Here is an 18,984-nt window from a genome sequence, read left to right as displayed (position 1 = left end):
CACCCGTAATAAATTGTCGTCCTGATCAGAGCTCTATAAATATCCATCAACGATTGTCTGTTAGTACCCCATTTACAACCAGAGACCCACACAACCAACTACCACGAAAGTGATGGAATGAGAGAGAGAGACATCATTACAACACTGTACATAGACATAATATAACGAATCTTCTTCTTTGGAGTTTAATGGCGGTTGGCATCCAATATGTTGTATTATCGCCCCCAACTGGACTATAATATAAATCTATTTTACTTTGTGATACAAAATGGGAAAAGGAACATTTCATATTTATTAAATAAAACAACACCCTTCCAACTAACCCTACACTCATTAAAAACCCACTACCCCATTCCACTACTTTCACCCTATCTGCTCCTGCACCATGCCAACTAACCCTACACTCATTAAAAACCCACTACCCCATTCCACTACTTTGACCCTATCTGCTCCTGCACCATGCCAACGACCTGGGAGGACGGGACACCACCACTCAACACACCCTGGAACTCTTCTGAAGTCAAATCTCATATGACCAAATACTTCTCTGGTTCTGAGCTCTTCTCCACACCTTCTACCTCACTTAACTCTCCCTCATTCATTTCCATTTCACCTCCAGAACTCAGTCTGGTGCACGGCTCTCTCTGTTTGCACTTGAATTATAACATTTGAAATGTCTCTATTCTTTTGAAAATAAATGTTGTGTAATGTTTACTGTTCATTCATGATTGTTTACTATCTACTTCACTTGCTTTGGCATAGTAAAGATATGTTTCCCATGCCAATAAAGATCTTTGAATTGAATTGAGAGAGAGCTCCATGTTAATGTATAGGGGACATGAGTCAGTCATGGTTACTCATGGTTATGTGATGAGGTAGCCCCGCCTGCGACTTCTAAATCAGGGTAGCCCAATAGGGAATGTCCTCTTGGTGTAATGGTCAAGATGTTGGTTTATCCCACGGTAGACCTGGGTTCATATCCCGTCAGTTACATTAAGCAGTCAATTCTCTGAAAGGGGTCCAGACAGCCTGTTCCCAACAATGGGGTCAGTGGGATTGGAGAGGGGCCCCTCTACCTCTCTCTGAATGGAGGAGAGAAGTGAAATGGTGTGTCTCCTCTGGTCAACAATACTCACCTTGAAAGACTTCACAGCCTGTCGGAGCTCCTTCAGCTCCTTCTCTCTCTCCTGGAATCTCTGCTGGACCTTCTGCTGACTCATCCCCAGCTGCCTCTGTGGAGAATCACTCTTCAATGAGCTATCAAGCTTTATTTGCCCAGTAGATCAATAGTATATTAATGTGACATAGGACCCATAGAGAGGAAGGTCTGAAATATTGATGGTCCATTTACAATATGATATTATGTTGCTATGTGAATGATTATAGTTTTTATGGTAGGCCTACATGTATCAAGAGGTTGAGACTGAACTTTGGACTCATAAAAGGCCATTCAGAATGATAATAGTGTTTGACTTTAGAAAATGGTGATACATTTGGAGAATCTGGGTTAACATATCTATATCCTCAAGGTTTGTGTTCATATTTGTGGATCCATTTCATTTGAATGATCTCATATTCAAAAAGCCTTAGTTCCTACTGTATCTTTAATTCTTTGTTTATCAGACAGTCACCAACAAGTTGTTCTGGTCTTACCTGTTTCTCATTCCTCTCTGCTGCAGCTGACACTGTATCATGGCCTTTATGTTCATCCATCACACACAGCAGACAGATACACTGCTGATCGGTACGACAGTAAACCTCCAGCAGTTTGTCATGATGAAAGCAGATCTTCTCCTGTAGTTGTGCGGTGGCTTTGACCAGCTTGTGCTTCTTCAAAGCAGGAAATTCATAGTGAGGTTGGAGGTGAGTCTCACAGTAAGAGGCCAGACACGTCAGACAGGACATGAGGGCTTTCTGCTTTCTGGTCCCAGTGCAGACATCACATGCCACATCTCCAGGTCCAGCATAGCACAGAGCAGGAGGGGGAGCAGCCTGGAGTCCTGTCTTCTTCAGTTTCTCCACCACCTCAGCCAACATGTTATTTTTCCTCAGATTAGGCCTTGGAGTGAAGGTCTCTCTGCACTGAGGACAGCTATAGACCCCTTTCAGAACATCCTGATCCCAGCAGTCCTCAATACAGCTCCTACAGTAACTGTGTCCACAGGGAATAGCCACTGGCTCCTTCAGTAGATCCAGACAGACAGAACAGCAGAGCTGGTCCTGGTCCAGCAGAACTCCCTTCTGAGCCATTGGGACGGTTGTTCACTCTCACACAGACAGACGACACAGAGACTCAGATCAGTTTAGTTTCCACAGAAGAGAGATTGTGAAGGGGAGGGACTTCCTGGTTCTGCCAGAGGGCTGGGGTTAGAGGGAGGGAAGGAGGGAGTGAGAGAGGGAGGGGTTAGAGAAAGGGAGAGAGAGAGGGAAAACTGCAGGCAAAGTTGAGAAGGAGACAAATATTTTAGTTCCTAGGTTAGGACCCTTAAAATAGATTAAATAGAGTAGTTAGAATATATAAAGGGTAACAGTTTCTATGAAGTACATATCTATATTGCTTTTAATGAATGTTGTAATGTCTTAAAGTGATATGCTGTGATACTAACTATAAGCCTCCATAATAACTCATACATGGTTGTAAAACTGTACAATGTGTTATAGATAATTAGCTACAATGGGGGGAGGGGGGACTTGAAATGGATACAATGTACTGTAGGTGAAATGAATACTGGATGTATTGACTGATCATTGAGAATGATGGAACTTTACATTACAGTGTGTTTATTGGTGTGTAATTGTTCCTGTTAGTACAGTGGTGTAACAAGTACTGCGATGCCTCATTCTTCCACTGTACTAGCAGCAGTAACCCTAACCAGTAATAAGGCTACTGGAATGGAAAGTGGTACAGGAAATATAAAGTAAGGATTTATACATGCCATCTATGATATACTGTATGTAATGATATGTCTCTGTCTTCTAGATGGTGTTCTATACTGTATGTAATGATATGTCTTCTAGATGGTGTTCTATACTGTATGTAATGATATGTCTCTGTCTTCTAGATGGTGTTCTATACTGTATGTATTGATATGTCTTTTAGATGGTGTTCTATACTGTATGTAATGATATGTCTCTGTCTTCTAGATGGTGTTCTATACTGTATGTAATGATATGTCTTCTAGATGGTGTTCCTAACTGTATGTAATGATATGTCTCTGTCTTCTAGATGGTGTTCTATACTGTATGTAATGATATGTCTTCTAGATGGTGTTCTATACTGTATGTAATGATATGTCTCTGTCTTCTAGATGGTGTTCTATACTGTATGTAATGATATGTCTAGATGGTGTTTTATACTGTATGAATTCTGAGGATTTAAAATATGAATCTATTAGAATCTATGTTGTTAATAAAATTGTTAAAGTTGTTATTGTTTCACTTAAATGTTTCATTTTGGGACCAAAAGGTGATCAAACATCTTCTTTCTGTCTAGAAAAAAAACAACAAATGTTGTCAATGTTTCTGTCTTATTTCAGCTGTTGTTCTACACTTCAACGTGCTCCACTTTTCTGTTGATCGTTGAAGAAACAATGTTATTCAATGTAACAGAGTGATTTATCACAGTGTCAGACTGTTACATAGACATTAATCATGGTTCCTTTCCATGTCAATGTAACAGAGTGATCTATCACAGTGTCAGACTGTTACATAGACATTAATCATGGTTCCTTTCCATGTCAATGTAACAGAGTGATCTATCACAGTGTCAGACTGTTACATAGACATTAATGATGGTTCCTTTCCATGTCAATGTAACAGAGTGATCTATCACTATATACTTAAATATGTCTCACCTGTAATGAGACCAAGACCAGTTTAAATGTGTCTCACCTGTAATGAGACCAAGATCAGTTTAAATGTGTCTCACCTGTAATGAGACCAAGACCAGTTTAAATGTGGACCAATGAGACCCAGAGTGTGAACATTAATACCAGTGTGATGATGATGCTGTCAGTTCAGCATAGTGTGGTGAGGTTCAGAGTTGGTCATTAGTCCTCATAGGGGATGGTGTCATTCTATGGAGCAGCAGTGGTCTCCATGACATTGTGCATGTTAGAGATCAACTCCATTACAATCAACTGAGATGAATAGCTCATCTACAAATCACTAAGGGGGGTTTCACACCAAACTGGTTTGGAGCGGGGGGCTTTCACACCAAACTGGTTTGGAGCGGGGGGTTTCACACCAAAATGGTTTGGAGCGGGGGGTTTCACACCAAACTGGTTTGGAGCGGGGGGGTTTCCGTCTGGTCTGGTGTGAACACTATCCACACTCTGGAGCGCACCAAACAATCTACCTAGGTTCTCTCTAAAAGGCTGGTCTAGTTCCGTTTCCATTCATACCCCGTGGGGCTGTAGTACCGTGGTGCGGTTTGCTGCAGGTGTGAACCCAGTCCGGACAAACACAGGAAAAGAACCAAGCGCTCAGTATTATTGGTTGTTTGACTGGGAGCGTTTGATCAAATGCGGCATTATAACAACTTGATATCTCTGAAACATGTTGTGAATATCAGGGCATTTATGAGCACATCTGTAAGGGGATTAATACAGTTGTATTCCAGCCACTAGGGGGCAGCCCATGGGGAATAAAGAAGAACAGTTGTATTCCAGCCACTAGGGGGCAGCCCATGGGGAATAAAGAAGAACAGTTGTATTCCAGCCACTAGGGGGCAGCCCATGGGGAATAAAGAAGAACAGTTGTATTCCAGCCACTAGGGGGCAGCCCATGGGGAATAAAGAAGAACAGTTGTATTCCAGCCACTAGGGGGCAGCCCATGGGGAATAAAGAAGAACAGTTGTATTCCAGCCACTAGGGGGCAGCCCATGGGGAATAAAGAAGAACAGTTGTATTCCAGCCACTAGGGGGCAGCCCATGGGGAATAAAGAAGAACAGTTGTATTCCAGCCACTAGGGGGCAGCCAAGAAGGACAGTTGAAGTGGACTGGGGGAGAGGAAGAAAAGCTAACAACAAATGCTGTAACGTCAGACTGACATGATAACAATTCTAGTAAACACTATCTTTGACGTTGTAGTTTATATTATCAGATCATAGAAAGAGTAACACCTCCTATGCAGCTTAGAGGAGACCAGGGCTAAACAGGAGATAAAGGTTACTGAATATATTCACTGCTCCTCACAGTTCTAGTCAGAAGACCAAAGCAACAGTAATATGAAGTTGGGAGGAAGACAAGTGATGCTTCATGATGATCATAGATAGATGTCATGTGACCATTTCTGATAAATAAACATTTGACTTGCATGAACACCTAGTTTTGTTTAGGCATTTTATTTCATTTGACATTTGGCAATGTGAAACCAACCGGACCAAATTAAAAAAATACAATGTGAAAAATAATCCATCTCTGATTCCAGCTACAGCTCATAACTTAACAGATGAAACTCCACTCCATTGTGAAGGAGGTTTCTGATGCAGTTCATTAGAAAATGACTTCTCCATTGAGTGGAGTTTAGTCCTCTACTCACAACTCTGTCTGAAAACACCCTAAGAGATGCAGATCAGCGATTCTGCACCTTGCCTTGCTCAATCTGACCCCTTAACCAAACTGATGTCTGTTTCTCACTATAGAGCAGAGTCAAGCCAAGCAGGGCCAAACTGGCCTGGTTACACATCCACCATAGTTGCTGGAACTGAAATATAAAATATCAGAGCCAGTACAGTTGGGGCCCTATTGTGTGAATCAGGCTTGATTGTTGTTGTCCCCTGCAGGTGATGAGAACAGCAGAACCCTGAGGTCTCTGTATTACCCCCCGGTGAGGAGTGACAGGGTGAAGGAGGGCCAGCTGTGCTGTGGAGAACACTGACTACGGCAGCATCACCCTGGTCTTCTAGAACCAAGAGGGTGACCTGCAGGGAAACAAGACACCACTGAATCCTCTGGTCTTCTAGAACCAAGAGGGTGTCCTGCAGGGAAACAAGACACCACTGAATCCTCTGGTCTTCTAGAACCAAGAGGGTGTCCTGCAGGTAAACACGACACCACTGAATCCTCTGGTCTTCTAGAACCAAGAGGGTGGCCTGCAGGTAATCAAGACACCACTGAATCCTCTGGTCTTCTAGAACCAAGAGGGTGGCCTGCAGGTAAACAAGACACCACTGAATCCTCTGGTCTTCTAGAACCAAGAGGGTGGCCTGCAGGTAAACAAGACACAACTGAATCCTCTGGTCTTCTAGAACCAAGAGGGTGTCTTGCAGGTAAACAAGACACCACTGAATCCTCTGGTCTTCCAGAACCAAGAGGGGGTCCTGCAGGTAAACAAGACACCACTGAATCCTCTGGTCTTCTAGAACCAAGAGGGTGTCCTGCAGGTAAACAAGACACCACTGAATCCTCTGCAGCTTCAATTAGGGGACAGGAGTTTTCCTGGCTACGTCTCCTGGCAGGAAAAACTTTGTCTCTAGTTATATTATTGTTTAACCTTTATTTAATTAAACAAGTCAGTTAAGAACAAATTCTTATTTACAATGACGGCCTAGGAACAGTGGGTCAACTGCCTTGTTCAGGGGCAGAACGACAGATTTTTACCTTGTCAGCTCAGGGATTCAATCTTGCAACCTTCTGGTTACTTGTCCAACGCTCGAACCACTAGACTACCTGCCGCCCACAAAGTGAGTCCATGTAACTTATGTGACTTGTTCATCACATCTCTGCAGATCCTCTCAAGCTCTGACATGCACTGTCAAATGTGGGACCTTATATAGACAGGTGTGTTCCTTTCCAAATCATGTCCAATCAATTGAATTTACCAAAGGTGGACTCGATTCAAGTTGTAGAAATATCTCAAGGATGATCAATGGAAACAGGATGCACCTAGGCTCAATTTAGAGTCTCATAGCAAAGGGTCTGAATACTTATATACATATATATATTTTTTTCATACATTTGCAAAATATTCTAAAAATCTGTTTTCGCTTTGGCATTATGGGGTAGTGTGACGTCATTATGGGGTATTGTGACGTCATTATGGGGTATTGTGTGTAGATTGATGATGAAAATTATTTTTTAAATCCATTTTAGAATAAAGCTGTAAGGTAACAAAATGTGGAAAAAGGGAAGGGGTCTGAATACTTTCTGAATGCACTGTATGTATGTTAATAGAATTTGTTCACCCCAATAGCAAATTTTGTCCAACTATTTTTTCTCCATACCTCTACATACCATCTCATTAGATGGAGCCATTTCCCCCCATTAGTTTGGGATTGAGACCTGCAGTCATCTTGATTTCAGACCACTTTGGAGACGTATACATACAGGAGTGAAACCTTACTCCTGCTCTGACTGTGGAAAGAGTTTCTCTCGACTGGAAAACTTAAAAACACATGAACATATACATACAGGAGTGAAACCTTACTCCTGCTCTGATTGTGTAAAATGCTTCACAACATCAACTGACCTAAAAGTTCATCAGAGAACACACACGGGAGAGAAGCCTTACTCCTGCTCTGACTGTGGAAAGTGTTTCTCTCGACTGGCCCAGTTAAAAAGACACCAAGGTAATCATAAAGGAGAGAAGCCTTATCACTGATCTGACTGTAGATTTTGTTTTTATCAACAGCTGAGCTAAAAGGGTCATCAGAGAACACACAGAGGAGAGAAGCCTTACTTCTTCTCTTAATGTGGCAAGAGTTTCTCCCGATTGGGCAATGTAAAAACACACCAACAGATACACACTTGAGAGAAGCCTTATCACTGCACTGACTGTGAGAAGAGATTCTACAGATTGGTGTCTTTTTAAATGGCCCAATGTACACATAAAGGAGAGAAGTCTCATCAGTTTTCTCAGACCAGCTAAGATTAGTCACTCCACTTAATTCTCATCCCATAAAATAATTGTCAACTTTGAATTGGATCAAATGAAGAAAGCGTAGAACACTCTTGTAATCCTGTTGTTTTTCACTGTGAGAACCGTGCAGAAAAAAGGGATCATTCTAGAATGTTAGTCTCTCTTCTCTTTACTGATCAGCACCTTGTTGATATTGGCATCTTGGATTTGCAATTATGGTTGAATATCCTCTGTGAGGCGTCTCACAATGGAGTCTGATGGTTGACTGGGTGGTACTGCTTCCCTCTGCAGTTTTCTGTGGGAATGAGCTTGTAGACACAACATATACTGAGTGTACAAAACCTTAAGGACACCTGCTCTTTCCATAACATAGACTGTTTCTGTACAGCACTTGGTGACATCGGCTGATGTAAAAAGGGGTTTATAAATACATTTGATGATGATGATGATGATATTAACAAACTTACCAAGTGACCTGTGATGAAATCTATTGTAGAATAAATGGAACCTGGATCCATTTCATTCTATTAACATGGTTGATGTGTGTTATAGCAGTAATGGGGTTAAACTGATATTAAAATGACAACTCCATAGGTGGTACCAGGTCAGGGGAGTTCATCTCTGCTCCCAGCATCCCTGGGACAGTACTGATCAACATAGCTGACCTGATGCAGAGGTGGACCAGTGATGTTTTCCTCTCAGTGGTGAGACTTGCCCTTCCATTTGAAACACCTTTACCTGAGATGGTACAAGACGTTACAGGCTTATTGCATGTGGAAACAGACCTGCGTTCAATTACTATTTAAAATAATGTTGAATACTTAATAACCAGTGGTTGATTGAGTTTGTTGTAATGGAACCAATAGAAAAGTCCTAAAAGTACAAACAAACCCCGCCCACCTGGAAGACTAAAGGAAATGCTCTACCCCATGGTGTTGACATGGGGTAGAGGGAGTTTACATATACCAGTAATTTCCTTTAAATACATGAAGGGAGGTGGACAAGTTCACACTTAGAGAGAAAGGAGATAATTGGGACACACCCCATGTGTACTGATAACTACAGGAATTAAACCATATTGAGGTTGTCGAGAGAGAGAGAGAGAGAGAGAGAGAGAGAGAGAGAGAGAGAGAGAGAGAGAGAAAGAGAGAGGCAGAGAGAGACAGGTAAAGTTGTGGAGATGAGGGAATATGTGATCAGAACCCCTCCAGTCTGGTTAACCACAGTTAGGTCCAGTATGGACTATTAATACAAGTCACCATTTAGAATGTGACCCAGTTCAATGGGTCTGAACAGAACTGGGGGATGTCAGACATGAAGATGCCTAAACACAACTGGAATATTCAGCCACACCACTAGCTCACCTCCACACAATCCATTTACAAGTTAAAGACACACCTTGGAATAAATAACAAAGGAAAACTATTACTAGATGAAGTTTAGTGTTGTATTTTTTATTTCCCATCACCATAAATCATATTTAATCACTGAACAGTAACAGACCTAACTTCATCTGTTCCTGACTCTGGATAGTGGATTAAAAAGACCATCAATCTCCAATGATATTAAAGTACTATTCTGAACATTACTGATATACAAGTCCATGCTGCTTGCCTACGGAGCTGTGAGGGGAACGGCACCTCCATACCTTCAGGCTCTGATCAGTCCCTACACCCAAACAAGGGCACTGCGTTCATCCACCTCTGGCCTGCTCGCCTCCCTACCTCTGAAGAAGCACAGCTCCCGCTCAGCCCAGTCAAAACTGTTCGCTGCTCTGGCACCCCAATGGTGGAACAAGCTCCCTCACGACGCCAGGACAGCGGAGTCAATCACCACCTTCCGGAGACACCTGAAACACAACCTCTTTAAGGAATACCTGGGATAGGATAAAGTAATCCTTCTACCCCCCCCCCCCCCGAAAGATTTAGATGCACTATTGTAAAGTGGTTGTTCCACTGGATATCTTAAGGTGAATGCACCAATTTGTAAGTCGCTCTGGATAAGAGCGTCTGCTAAATGACTTAAATGTAAATGTAAATATACTGAGTGGCAAGTCAAGATATGTGCTGGTTTTATTGTTTGGTGAATAGCACCACCTGCTGGACAGGTTTAATGTTGCTGGACTGAGCAGTATGGGAGGATAAAAGATAACACATTTAGGTTCGGTTTCCTGGACATCTACATTGAACATGCTTTTTAGTCCAAGACTAGGATTAACTTGTTGGGGCTAGGGGGCAGTATTTACACGGCCGGATAATAAACGTACCCGATTTAATCTGGTTACTAATCCTACCCAGTAACTAGAATATGCATATACTTATTATATATGGATAGAAAACACCCTAAAGTTTCTAAAACTGTTTGAATGGTGTCTGTGAGTATAACAGAACTCCTATGGCAGGCAAAAACCTGAGAAGGTTTCATGCAGGAAGTACCCTGTCTGACAAGGTGTTGTTGTTCTTGCTTCTGTTTATTGAAGAGTCAGGATCTTAGCTGTAACGTCACAATTCCTACGGCTCCAATAGGCTCTCAGAGCCCGGGAAAAACATGAACGATGACGAGGCAGCCTCAGGCTGAAACACAGAATCGCGTTTTCCAAGTGGCCCATCAGAGGACAATGGAATTAGGCGCATGCCCGATTCGACCCCGTGCAGTATTTTCCTTCGGCTGTTTGGCTAATTGCAGATTCCTGGTCGGAATATTATCACTTTTTTACGAGAATAATGGCATAAAAATTTATTTTAAACAGCGGTTGACATGCTTCGAAGTACGGTAATGGAATATTTAGAAATCTTTTGTCACGAAATGTGCCATGCGTGCGACCGTGATTTACCATTCTGATAGTGTCTAGAACGCAAGAACAAAATGTCGCTGATGGAACATAACGATGGATTATTTGGGACCAAACCTACATTTGTTATTGAAGTAGAAGTCCTGGGAGTGCATTCTGACGAAGAACAGGAAAGGTAAGACCATTTTTCTTATAGGAAATGTGATTTTGGTGAAGGCTAAACTGGGTGGGTGTCTAAATAGCTAGCCCGTGATGGCTGGGCTATGTACTTAGAATATTGCAAAATGTGCTTCATCCGAAAAGCTATTTTAAAATCGGACATATCGAGTGCATAGAGGAGTAATGTATCTATAATTCTTAAAACAATTGTTATGCTTTTTGTGAACGTTTATCGTGAGTAATTTAGTAAATTGTTAGTAAATTCCCCGGAAGTTTGCGGGGGGTATGCTTTTTCGGAACGTCACATGCTAATGTAAAAAGCTGGTTTTTGATATAAATATGAACTTCATTGAACAGACATGCATGTATTGTACAACATAATGTCCTAGGTGTATCTTCTGATGAAGATCATCAAAGGTTAGTGCTGCATTTAGCTGTGGTTTGGGTTATGTGACATTATATGCTAGCTTGAAAAATGGGTGTCTGATTATTTCTGGCTGGGTACTCTGCTGACATAATCTAATGTTTTGCTTTCGTTGTAAAGCCTTTTTGAAATCGGACAGTGTGGTTAGATTAACGAGAGTCTTGTCTTTAAATAGCTGTAAAATAGTCATATGTTTGAGAAATTGAAGTAATAGCAATTCAAACGTTTTGAAAATCGCGCCACAGGATTCAACTGGCTGTTACGTAGGTGGGACGAATTCGTCCCGCCGGTCCCATAGAGGTTAATCTGTGTCTGGGAAACCAGACCATATACTTTAGTAGAAAGTAAGTGATTCCAGCTTGTAGTGGGCTGACTAGTCCTGAATTCTCAATTGAGAAAACATATCAATGGTTCTGAATGACAACCAATATACATCAACATCGTACATCATGATTCATGGAAATGTACAAGATTAAAACATTGCACTTAAATAAATATGAATACATTGAAAGTTTATTTTAATTCAGAACATCTGAAGATCAAATAAGTTAAATCATTGTAGATAAAACAGAGTAGAATGAATCATCACATCTGGGGACCATCACCACCAGCATGACTAGTATCTATGTGGAACCTACTACAGTTTAACCAGCTCAGCTATAGACTACACCAGCATGACTAGTATCTATGTGGACCCTACTACAATTTAATCAGCTCAGCAGTACCAGTGAGCCTAAACCCAGGATAAAGGGACTGAGTGAATGTGGTCTGGACTCTGTGGAGGAGGGTCATTGTGTCAGAGACACTGTAGAAGTACAGAGTACCTGCCTTGTGATCCAGGTACACTCCTACTCTGGAGGACTGAGGGCCTGATACTTTAGTCTTAACATCGTTGTGTCTGAAACAATAACCACCTCTATAGCACTGTAAACTCCAGGACTTGTTATTGCATCCAAATCCACCACCTCTCTCTGTTCTGCTGATGTCTTTATATGAGACTGCTGTATAAACATCACCTCTCAACTTCACCTCCCAGTAACAGCGTCCAGACAGACCCTCTCTACACAGAACCTGCCAGTGGTTGGTGAATCTGTCTGGATGGTCAGGATATGGTTGGACTCGGCCTGTATAGGTCACCTTTCTGTTCCCTTCAGACAGAGAGAGACGTGTGTGTGCTGTGTTTGGGTCCAGTGTGAGCTGACAGGAATCTGGGAGAAGAGCAGAGACCAATGAGGGGAGTCAGAACAATAAGTTAAGTCAGATACTGTATCTACCCTGTCTTTGATTAGAGCACAGCAGAGATCAAATCAGAGAAATATGAGGAGTCAGATAGATACCTAGTCTTTGATTAGATCTACTATTGCTATATATTTCTAGAGGGATTGTTAGGAGTGTCAGTAAAAAAGAGACTGTTAGTTACTTCACAATAAAGAGACTCACATTGCAACAACTGTTCTCTGGTCTTGGGCTCTGGAGGCAGTACAACCTCCACTATATTCACTACAGACACACAAACACATTGACAGAGAGAGGGAATGTTATCATCATACCATATTCCACATGTATATGACTAGTAGGGAACTTTCAATGGTCTAAAGTTGATGTTCTCATTGTTTTCAACACACCTGTAGTGGAGATCTTGGTCCATTCTCTTTTAAGGAAGTCTTCTAGTTTCTCTCTCAGTTCAGACACAGTCTTACTCACATCTCCAAAGTACTGAAGAGGACGGACAACGGTGCTGGGTAAGTCTGAAGATACACTGATACTGGAGAGAGACTGATAACTCTGGAGAGAGAGAGAGAGAGAGAGGGATGGACAGATAGAGAGAGAGAGACGGGGGAAGAGAGACAGAGAGAGAGGGAGAGAGTGAGGGACAGAAAGAGCGAGGGAGAGCGAGAGCGAGGGACAGAGAGACACAGAGAGAGTGAGGGTCAGAGAGAGGGACAGAGAGAGAGAGAGAGAGGGACAGAGAGAAAGAGAGGTACAGAGAGAGGGAGAGACAGGGACAGAGAGACATACAGGACAACATAAGGATTGAGATGAATAGTTTCACATTAAGTTAATTTCATATCACATGTAACAAGGCAGTTTAGTTACCTGGAGGAAATGGATGTGATCCTCTGTGTGTGAGAGCTGCTCCAGGTCAGTGCTTCTCTTCCTCAGCTCAGCTATCTCCTGCTTCAGTTGCTCCAGGAGTCCTTCAGCTTGACTCACTTGAGCCTTCTCTTGGGCTCTGATCAGCTCCTTCACCTCAGAGCTCCTTCTCTCAATGGAGCGGATCAGCTCAGTAAAGATCTGATCACTGTCCTGATCACTGTCCTGACTCTGCAGAGTGCTGTTGAGAGAGAGAGAGAGAGACAGAGAGACAGAGAGAGAGAGAGAGAGAGAGAGAGAGACAGAGAGAGAGACAGAGAGAGAGAGAAGGTACAGTAGCCTCTGCACCTCATTGAGTCAGAACGTTGCCACCCTGCTCTCCAGGTCCACCAGGCCTTGTCCCCCCTCCTGGACAGGCAGGTATAGAACACCGCTTGGCCCTGCTCTACTCTCCTCCCTCCTGGTCCACCCTCCAGTAGCCTGCCCCGTAGCAGATCTAGACCCAGCTGTTAGTGATAAAAATGAACTATAACACTTTATATAATTCTGAGTAATTACTACTTTAGTAAGGATATACACTTTATTCAGTACTGCTGATAATTCCAATAGATGGCAGCACATTTCTAAATCCTCCTACCAAACTCATTACTTCTGAGAAAATAAAACAGAGCCCTACTAACTTCTAATAGACCCTCCACCATCCCCCACATCCCTTCCAACCCCCCACACAAGGTGGCGCCTCACCCCGGGCGGTGCTTGGCGGTCATCGTTGCCGGCCTTCTAGCTGCCACTGATGTTTCTGTGTCTTTTGGTTTTGTCTGTCTAGGTCTGCACCTGTTTTGTGTTAGTCAATTAGTAGGGTATTTAGTTTGTCTGTTTCGTTTGGGGATTTGTGCAGGATTGTTGCCTTTTGGAGATAGTCGGGAATATTTGTGTGTTTCCCAGTTACGCTGCGCATTAGGGTTGCTTTTGGATCTTTGGAGCTACCTCATTGTTGTGCACCCCGCCTTGTTGTGGCACTTTTCTGTTTTGTTTATTAAACGTACATTTAACGGACCTCAGTCTCCTGCTATCCACTGTGCACTGGGACAAATAAACAACAACACATGCTCCACCGTTTCATTGACAATACCCTCCAGACACAAACCATTCACATGCTGTCAACCAGATGTAAGGACCAGTTCAATGTACAATGTCCTAAACATAATCGAGTAAACACCACCTCTTCCTTCCTAATCTGACCTTTGAATCTTGGTCCACCGACCTTTAGAGGACATATAAATGCCGTCCCTTGTGCTCAGAGTCCCCATCTCTTCTGCCACACATCTAGCAAAATGTCTCTGATCTTACATTTGTCCTCACCTCTACCCAGTGGAACATTAATATATATTATATCTTGTTTTAAAGCTCTTTTAGATAACTGGTCTACAATTTCATTCCCTTCCACACCTGAATGTGCTGGGACCCAGCAGAATCTCACTACTACACCCATTCTCTCATTTCTCCATAATAACATTGATACCTACAATTGTCCAACCAAAACCACTGCCTTGTCTACTAGTATATTCCCAACAGTCATCTAGAACAGTAGCAGTGGGATGCTCAACCTCACAGCCTTGCAACCCAATAAGATAATGACAATTTATTACGCCGTATACCCAAAGGCATCTCACCTGCCTCCACTAGTAAGACACATACAGATGTTGATTTAAATGCACCAATACATATCCTTAAAGCTATATACTGGATTCTGTCCAGCTTAAGTCTTTGCAGCTGTTCCATAAACTATACACCCGTAATCAATTGTCGTCCTGATCAGAGCTCTATAAATATCCATCAACGATTGTCTGTCAGCACCCCATTCATAACCAGAGACCCACACAACCAACTACCACGAAAGTGATGGAATGAGAGAGAGAGAGAGACATCGTTACAACACTGTACATAGACATAATATAACGTTTCTTCTTCTTTGGAGTTTAACGGTGGTTGGCATCCAATATGTTGTAATATCGCCCCCAACTGGACTATAATATAAATCTATTTTACTTTGTGATACAAAATGGGAAAAGGAACATCCCCTATCACCACAGAAGGGCCAACCTCCAACTCCCTCAAACCACTCTCATCAGCAAGCTTTCCAACTGTCCAACCAAAACCAGAACCAGATCTCTAATAGTATATTCCCAACAGTCATCTGACCAAATACTTCTCTGGTTCTGAGCTCTTCTCCACACCTTCTACCTCACTTAACTCTCCCTCATTCATTTCCATTTCACCTCCAGAACTCAGTCTGGCGCACGGCTCTCTCTGTTTGCTCTTGAATTATAACATTTGAAATGTCTCCATTCTTTTGAAAATAAATGTTGTGTAAAGTTTACTGTTCATTCATGATTGTTTATTATCTACTTCACTTGCTTTGGCATAGTAAAGATATGTTTCCCATGCCAATAAAGATCTTTGAATTGAATTGAGAGAGAGAGAGAGGTCCATGTTAATGTATAGGGGACATGAGTCAGTCATGGTTACTCATGGTTATGTGATGAAGTAGCCCAGCCTGCGACTTCTAAATCAGTGTCGGCCCAATAGGGAATGTCCTCTTGGTGTAATGGTCAAGATGTTGGTTTATCCCACAGTAGACCTGGGTTCATATCCCATCACTTACATTAAGCAGTCTATTCTCTGAAAGGGGTCCAGACAGCCTGTTCTCAACTGTGGGGTCAGTGGGATTGGAGAGGGGCCCCTCTACCTCTCTCTGACTGGAGGAGAGAAGTGAAATGGTGTGTCTCCTCTGGTCAACAATACTCACCTTGAGAGACTCCACATCCTGTTCGAGCTCCTTCAGCTCCTTCTCTCTCTCCTGGAATCTCTGCTGGGCCTCCTGCTGACTCATCCCCAGTTGCCTCTATGGAGAATCACTCTTCAATGAGCTTTCAAGTTTTATTTGTCCAGTAGATCAATAGTATAGTAATGTGATATAGGGCCCATAGAGTGGAAGGTCTACAATCCTGACACTGAACTTTGAAGTCACAAAAGAGTTTGGCCCAGCGTCGTCTGGGTTTGGCTGTGGTAGAAAAAAGAGCATTCAGAATGATAACAGTGATTGATATTGAATGATAATAGTGATTGACTTTAGAAAATGGTGATACATTTGGAGAATCTGGGTTAACATATCTATATACTCAAGGTTTGTGTTCATATTTGTTCTGCTGAGGATCCATTTCATTTGAATAATCTCATATTCAAACAGCCTTAGTTCCTACTGTATCTTTAATTCTTTGTTTATCAGACAGTCACCAACAAGTTGTTCTGGTCTTACCTGTTTCTCAGTCCTCTCTGCTGCAGCTGACACTGTATCATGGCCTTTATGTTCATCCATTGTACACAGATAACAGATACACTGCTGATCGGTACGACAGTAAACCTCCAGCAGTTTGTCATGATGAGAGCATATCTTCTCCTGTAGTTGTGCGATGGCTTTGACCAGCTTGTGCTTCTTCAAAGCAGGAGATTCGTAGTGAGGTTGGAGGTGAGTCTCACAGTAAGAAACCAGACACACCAAACAGGACATGAGGGCTTTCTGCTTTCTGGTCCCAGTGCAGAAATCACACACCACATCGCCAGGTCCAGCATAGCACAGAGCAGGAGGGGGAGCAGCCTGGAGTCCTGTCTTCTTCAGTTTCTCCACCACCTCAGCCAACATGTTATTTTTCCTCAGATTAGGCCTTGGAGTGAAGGTCTCTATGCACTGAGGACAGCTATAGACCTCTTTCAGAACATCCTGATCCCAGCAGCCCTCAATACAGATTCTACAGTAACTGTGTCCACAGGGAATAGCCACTGGCTCCTTCAGTAGATCCAGACAGACACAACAACAGAACTGGTCCTGGTCCAGTAGAACTCCCTGCTGAGCCATTTTGACGGTTGTTCACTCTCACACAGACAGACGACACAGAGACTCAGATCAGTTTTGTTACCTCAGAAGAAAGTTTGTGGAGGGGATGGACTTCCTGGTTCTGCCAGAGGGGTGGTGTTAGAAGGAGGGAGGGAGGGGTTAGAGGAATGGAGGAAGAGAGAGAGAAACTGCATGCAACAGCAAGAGGGAGACAAATAGTTTTGTTCCAAGGTTAGAGCCCTTAACATGGAGAAGTGACATAATGAATCTTAAAATGTGAGTTGTTAGAATATATGAAGGGTAACAGTTTCTATGAAGTACGTATGTATCATTATTTTAATGACCTTTATAATGCCTTATAAATCACCTATGTGTTGTAATGAATCAATAAGTCCTGAGGAGGTGTGATATATGGTTATTATACAGTATCACGGCTAAGGGCTGTTCTTAGACAAGACACAACACGGATTGAGAATTATATAACACTTTCAACAATACAATCACATTTTATTTTATTGGTCGCGTACACATATTTATCAGATGTTATTGCGGGTGTAGTGAAATGCTTGTGTTCCTAGCTCCAACAGTGCAGTAATATCTAACAATGCTTGTGTTCTAAAATCTAAAAAGTTAATGAAAATATTTGGACATATATATATATCATTGCTTGTCCTAATATTTTCTTTATGTACTGTGATGCATAGACAATTTGGAGTACATCTGTAGTGTATCTGAAGAATAGCATATGTACAGTAGTAGTTAGAATACAGTATATACATATGAAGTAGACAGCAGTAGTTATATAGGATGAACCATGACTAGAATACAGTATATACATATGAAGTGGACAGCAGTAGTTATATAGGATGAACCATGACTAGAATACAGTATATACATATGAAGTGGGTAAAACAGTAAACATTATTAAAGTGACCAGTGATTCCATGTCTATGTACACAGGGCAGCAGCCTCTAAGGTGCAGGGTAGAGTAACCTGCTGGTAGCTGTCTAGTGACAGTGACTAAAGTTCAGGACAGGGTAGAGTAACCTGGTGGTAGCTGTCTAGTGACAGTGATGTAGAGGGGTGTTCAGGGCAGGGTACTGGGTGGGGGCGAGCTAGTGGTGACTATTTAACAGTCTGATGGCCTTGAGATAGAAGCTATTTGTTTAGTCTCTCGGTCCCAGCTTTGATGGGCTGAACCCACCACCCTCTGGAGAGTCCTGCGGTTAGCTGGTCTCTTAGTGATAATGAGACCTTTCTAGGTACATGGATCACTGGTCTACAGTATCTCTGTTTTTAGCTGGTCTCTTAGTGATAATGGGACCTTTCTAGGTACATGGATCACTGGTCTATCTGGATGTTCTAACTCCATGTTGTGCTGCAGCTTCCCATCTTCCCTGAAAAACATCAGCATCTGCATCCTCAACATGAGTCATTTCACCATATGAACCCGTTTCACTAGACCCAGTAAGTTACATGACTTTAACCCAATGATGGTTGTTTTTCTCCCTTTACTATGACAAACTGAACCTTGTGAGATGTATCATCTCCCTCCAGCACCAATGTTCATGTCCCTGAAGTGACATTTGCTTCACCACTGTAATCTTTCAGTCTTCTCCTTTGTTTTGTGTTCCCCACTGGTTTTACCTGTAACTGTAGCAATTCAGTCTCTGGAATGATGTTGACCTGTGATCCAGGGTCACGTTTAAACACAATGTAAGTTCCATTAGTCTTGTAGGTAGCAGTCCAGTCCTCCTCT

At 42.4% G+C, this 18,984-nt stretch overlaps 3 protein-coding genes across 3 annotated transcripts in view; 1 reads left to right on the top strand and 2 right to left on the bottom strand.

Moving 5' to 3' along the window:
* The window catches only part of LOC115191444 (tripartite motif-containing protein 16-like), a 124,659-nt gene that overhangs the window by 85,920 nt on the left and 19,755 nt on the right, over positions 1-18,984 (top strand). The gene's annotated exons all lie outside the window — the stretch shown is intronic.
* LOC115191450 (E3 ubiquitin-protein ligase TRIM47-like) lies at positions 915-2,396 on the bottom strand. The gene is made up of 2 exons (XM_029749299.1): positions 1,654-2,396; positions 915-1,232 (listed from the first exon to the last, which is right to left on the bottom strand). Exons 1-2 carry the CDS (start codon positions 2,248-2,250, stop codon positions 1,002-1,004), a joined length of 828 nt encoding a protein of 275 aa, XP_029605159.1. The 5' UTR covers positions 2,251-2,396; the 3' UTR covers positions 915-1,001.
* LOC115191440 (tripartite motif-containing protein 16-like) lies at positions 11,728-17,297 on the bottom strand. The gene is made up of 7 exons (XM_029749291.1): positions 16,650-17,297; positions 16,140-16,235; positions 15,633-15,638; positions 13,334-13,561; positions 12,862-13,021; positions 12,677-12,736; positions 11,728-12,444 (listed from the first exon to the last, which is right to left on the bottom strand). The coding sequence occupies exons 1-7, from the start codon at positions 17,244-17,246 to the stop codon at positions 11,936-11,938; spliced, it is 1,656 nt and encodes a 551-aa protein (XP_029605151.1). The 5' UTR covers positions 17,247-17,297; the 3' UTR covers positions 11,728-11,935.

This window comes from Salmo trutta, chromosome 4 (genome assembly GCF_901001165.1).
Source record: "Salmo trutta chromosome 4, fSalTru1.1, whole genome shotgun sequence".
Lineage (NCBI taxonomy): Eukaryota > Metazoa > Chordata > Actinopteri > Salmoniformes > Salmonidae > Salmo > Salmo trutta.
This window is presented reverse-complemented; position numbering and strand designations above follow the sequence as displayed.

Coding starts and splice junctions, on each gene's coding strand:
- LOC115191450 (XM_029749299.1), bottom strand. CDS start 2,250: ATGGCTCAGAAGGGAGTTCTGCTGGACCAGGACCAGCTCTGCTGTTCT. Junction 1,233..1,653: donor CAGAGAGGAATGAGAAACAG/GTAAGACCAGAA, acceptor GATTCTCCACAG/AGGCAGCTGGGGATGAGTCA.
- LOC115191440 (XM_029749291.1), bottom strand. CDS start 17,246: ATGGCTCAGCAGGGAGTTCTACTGGACCAGGACCAGTTCTGTTGTTGT. Junction 12,737..12,861: donor GACCAAGATCTCCACTACAG/GTGTGTTGAAAA, acceptor GTGTGTCTGTAG/TGAATATAGTGGAGGTTGTA. Junction 12,445..12,676: donor CAGAGAACAGTTGTTGCAAT/GTGAGTCTCTTT, acceptor CTCTTCTCCCAG/ATTCCTGTCAGCTCACACTG.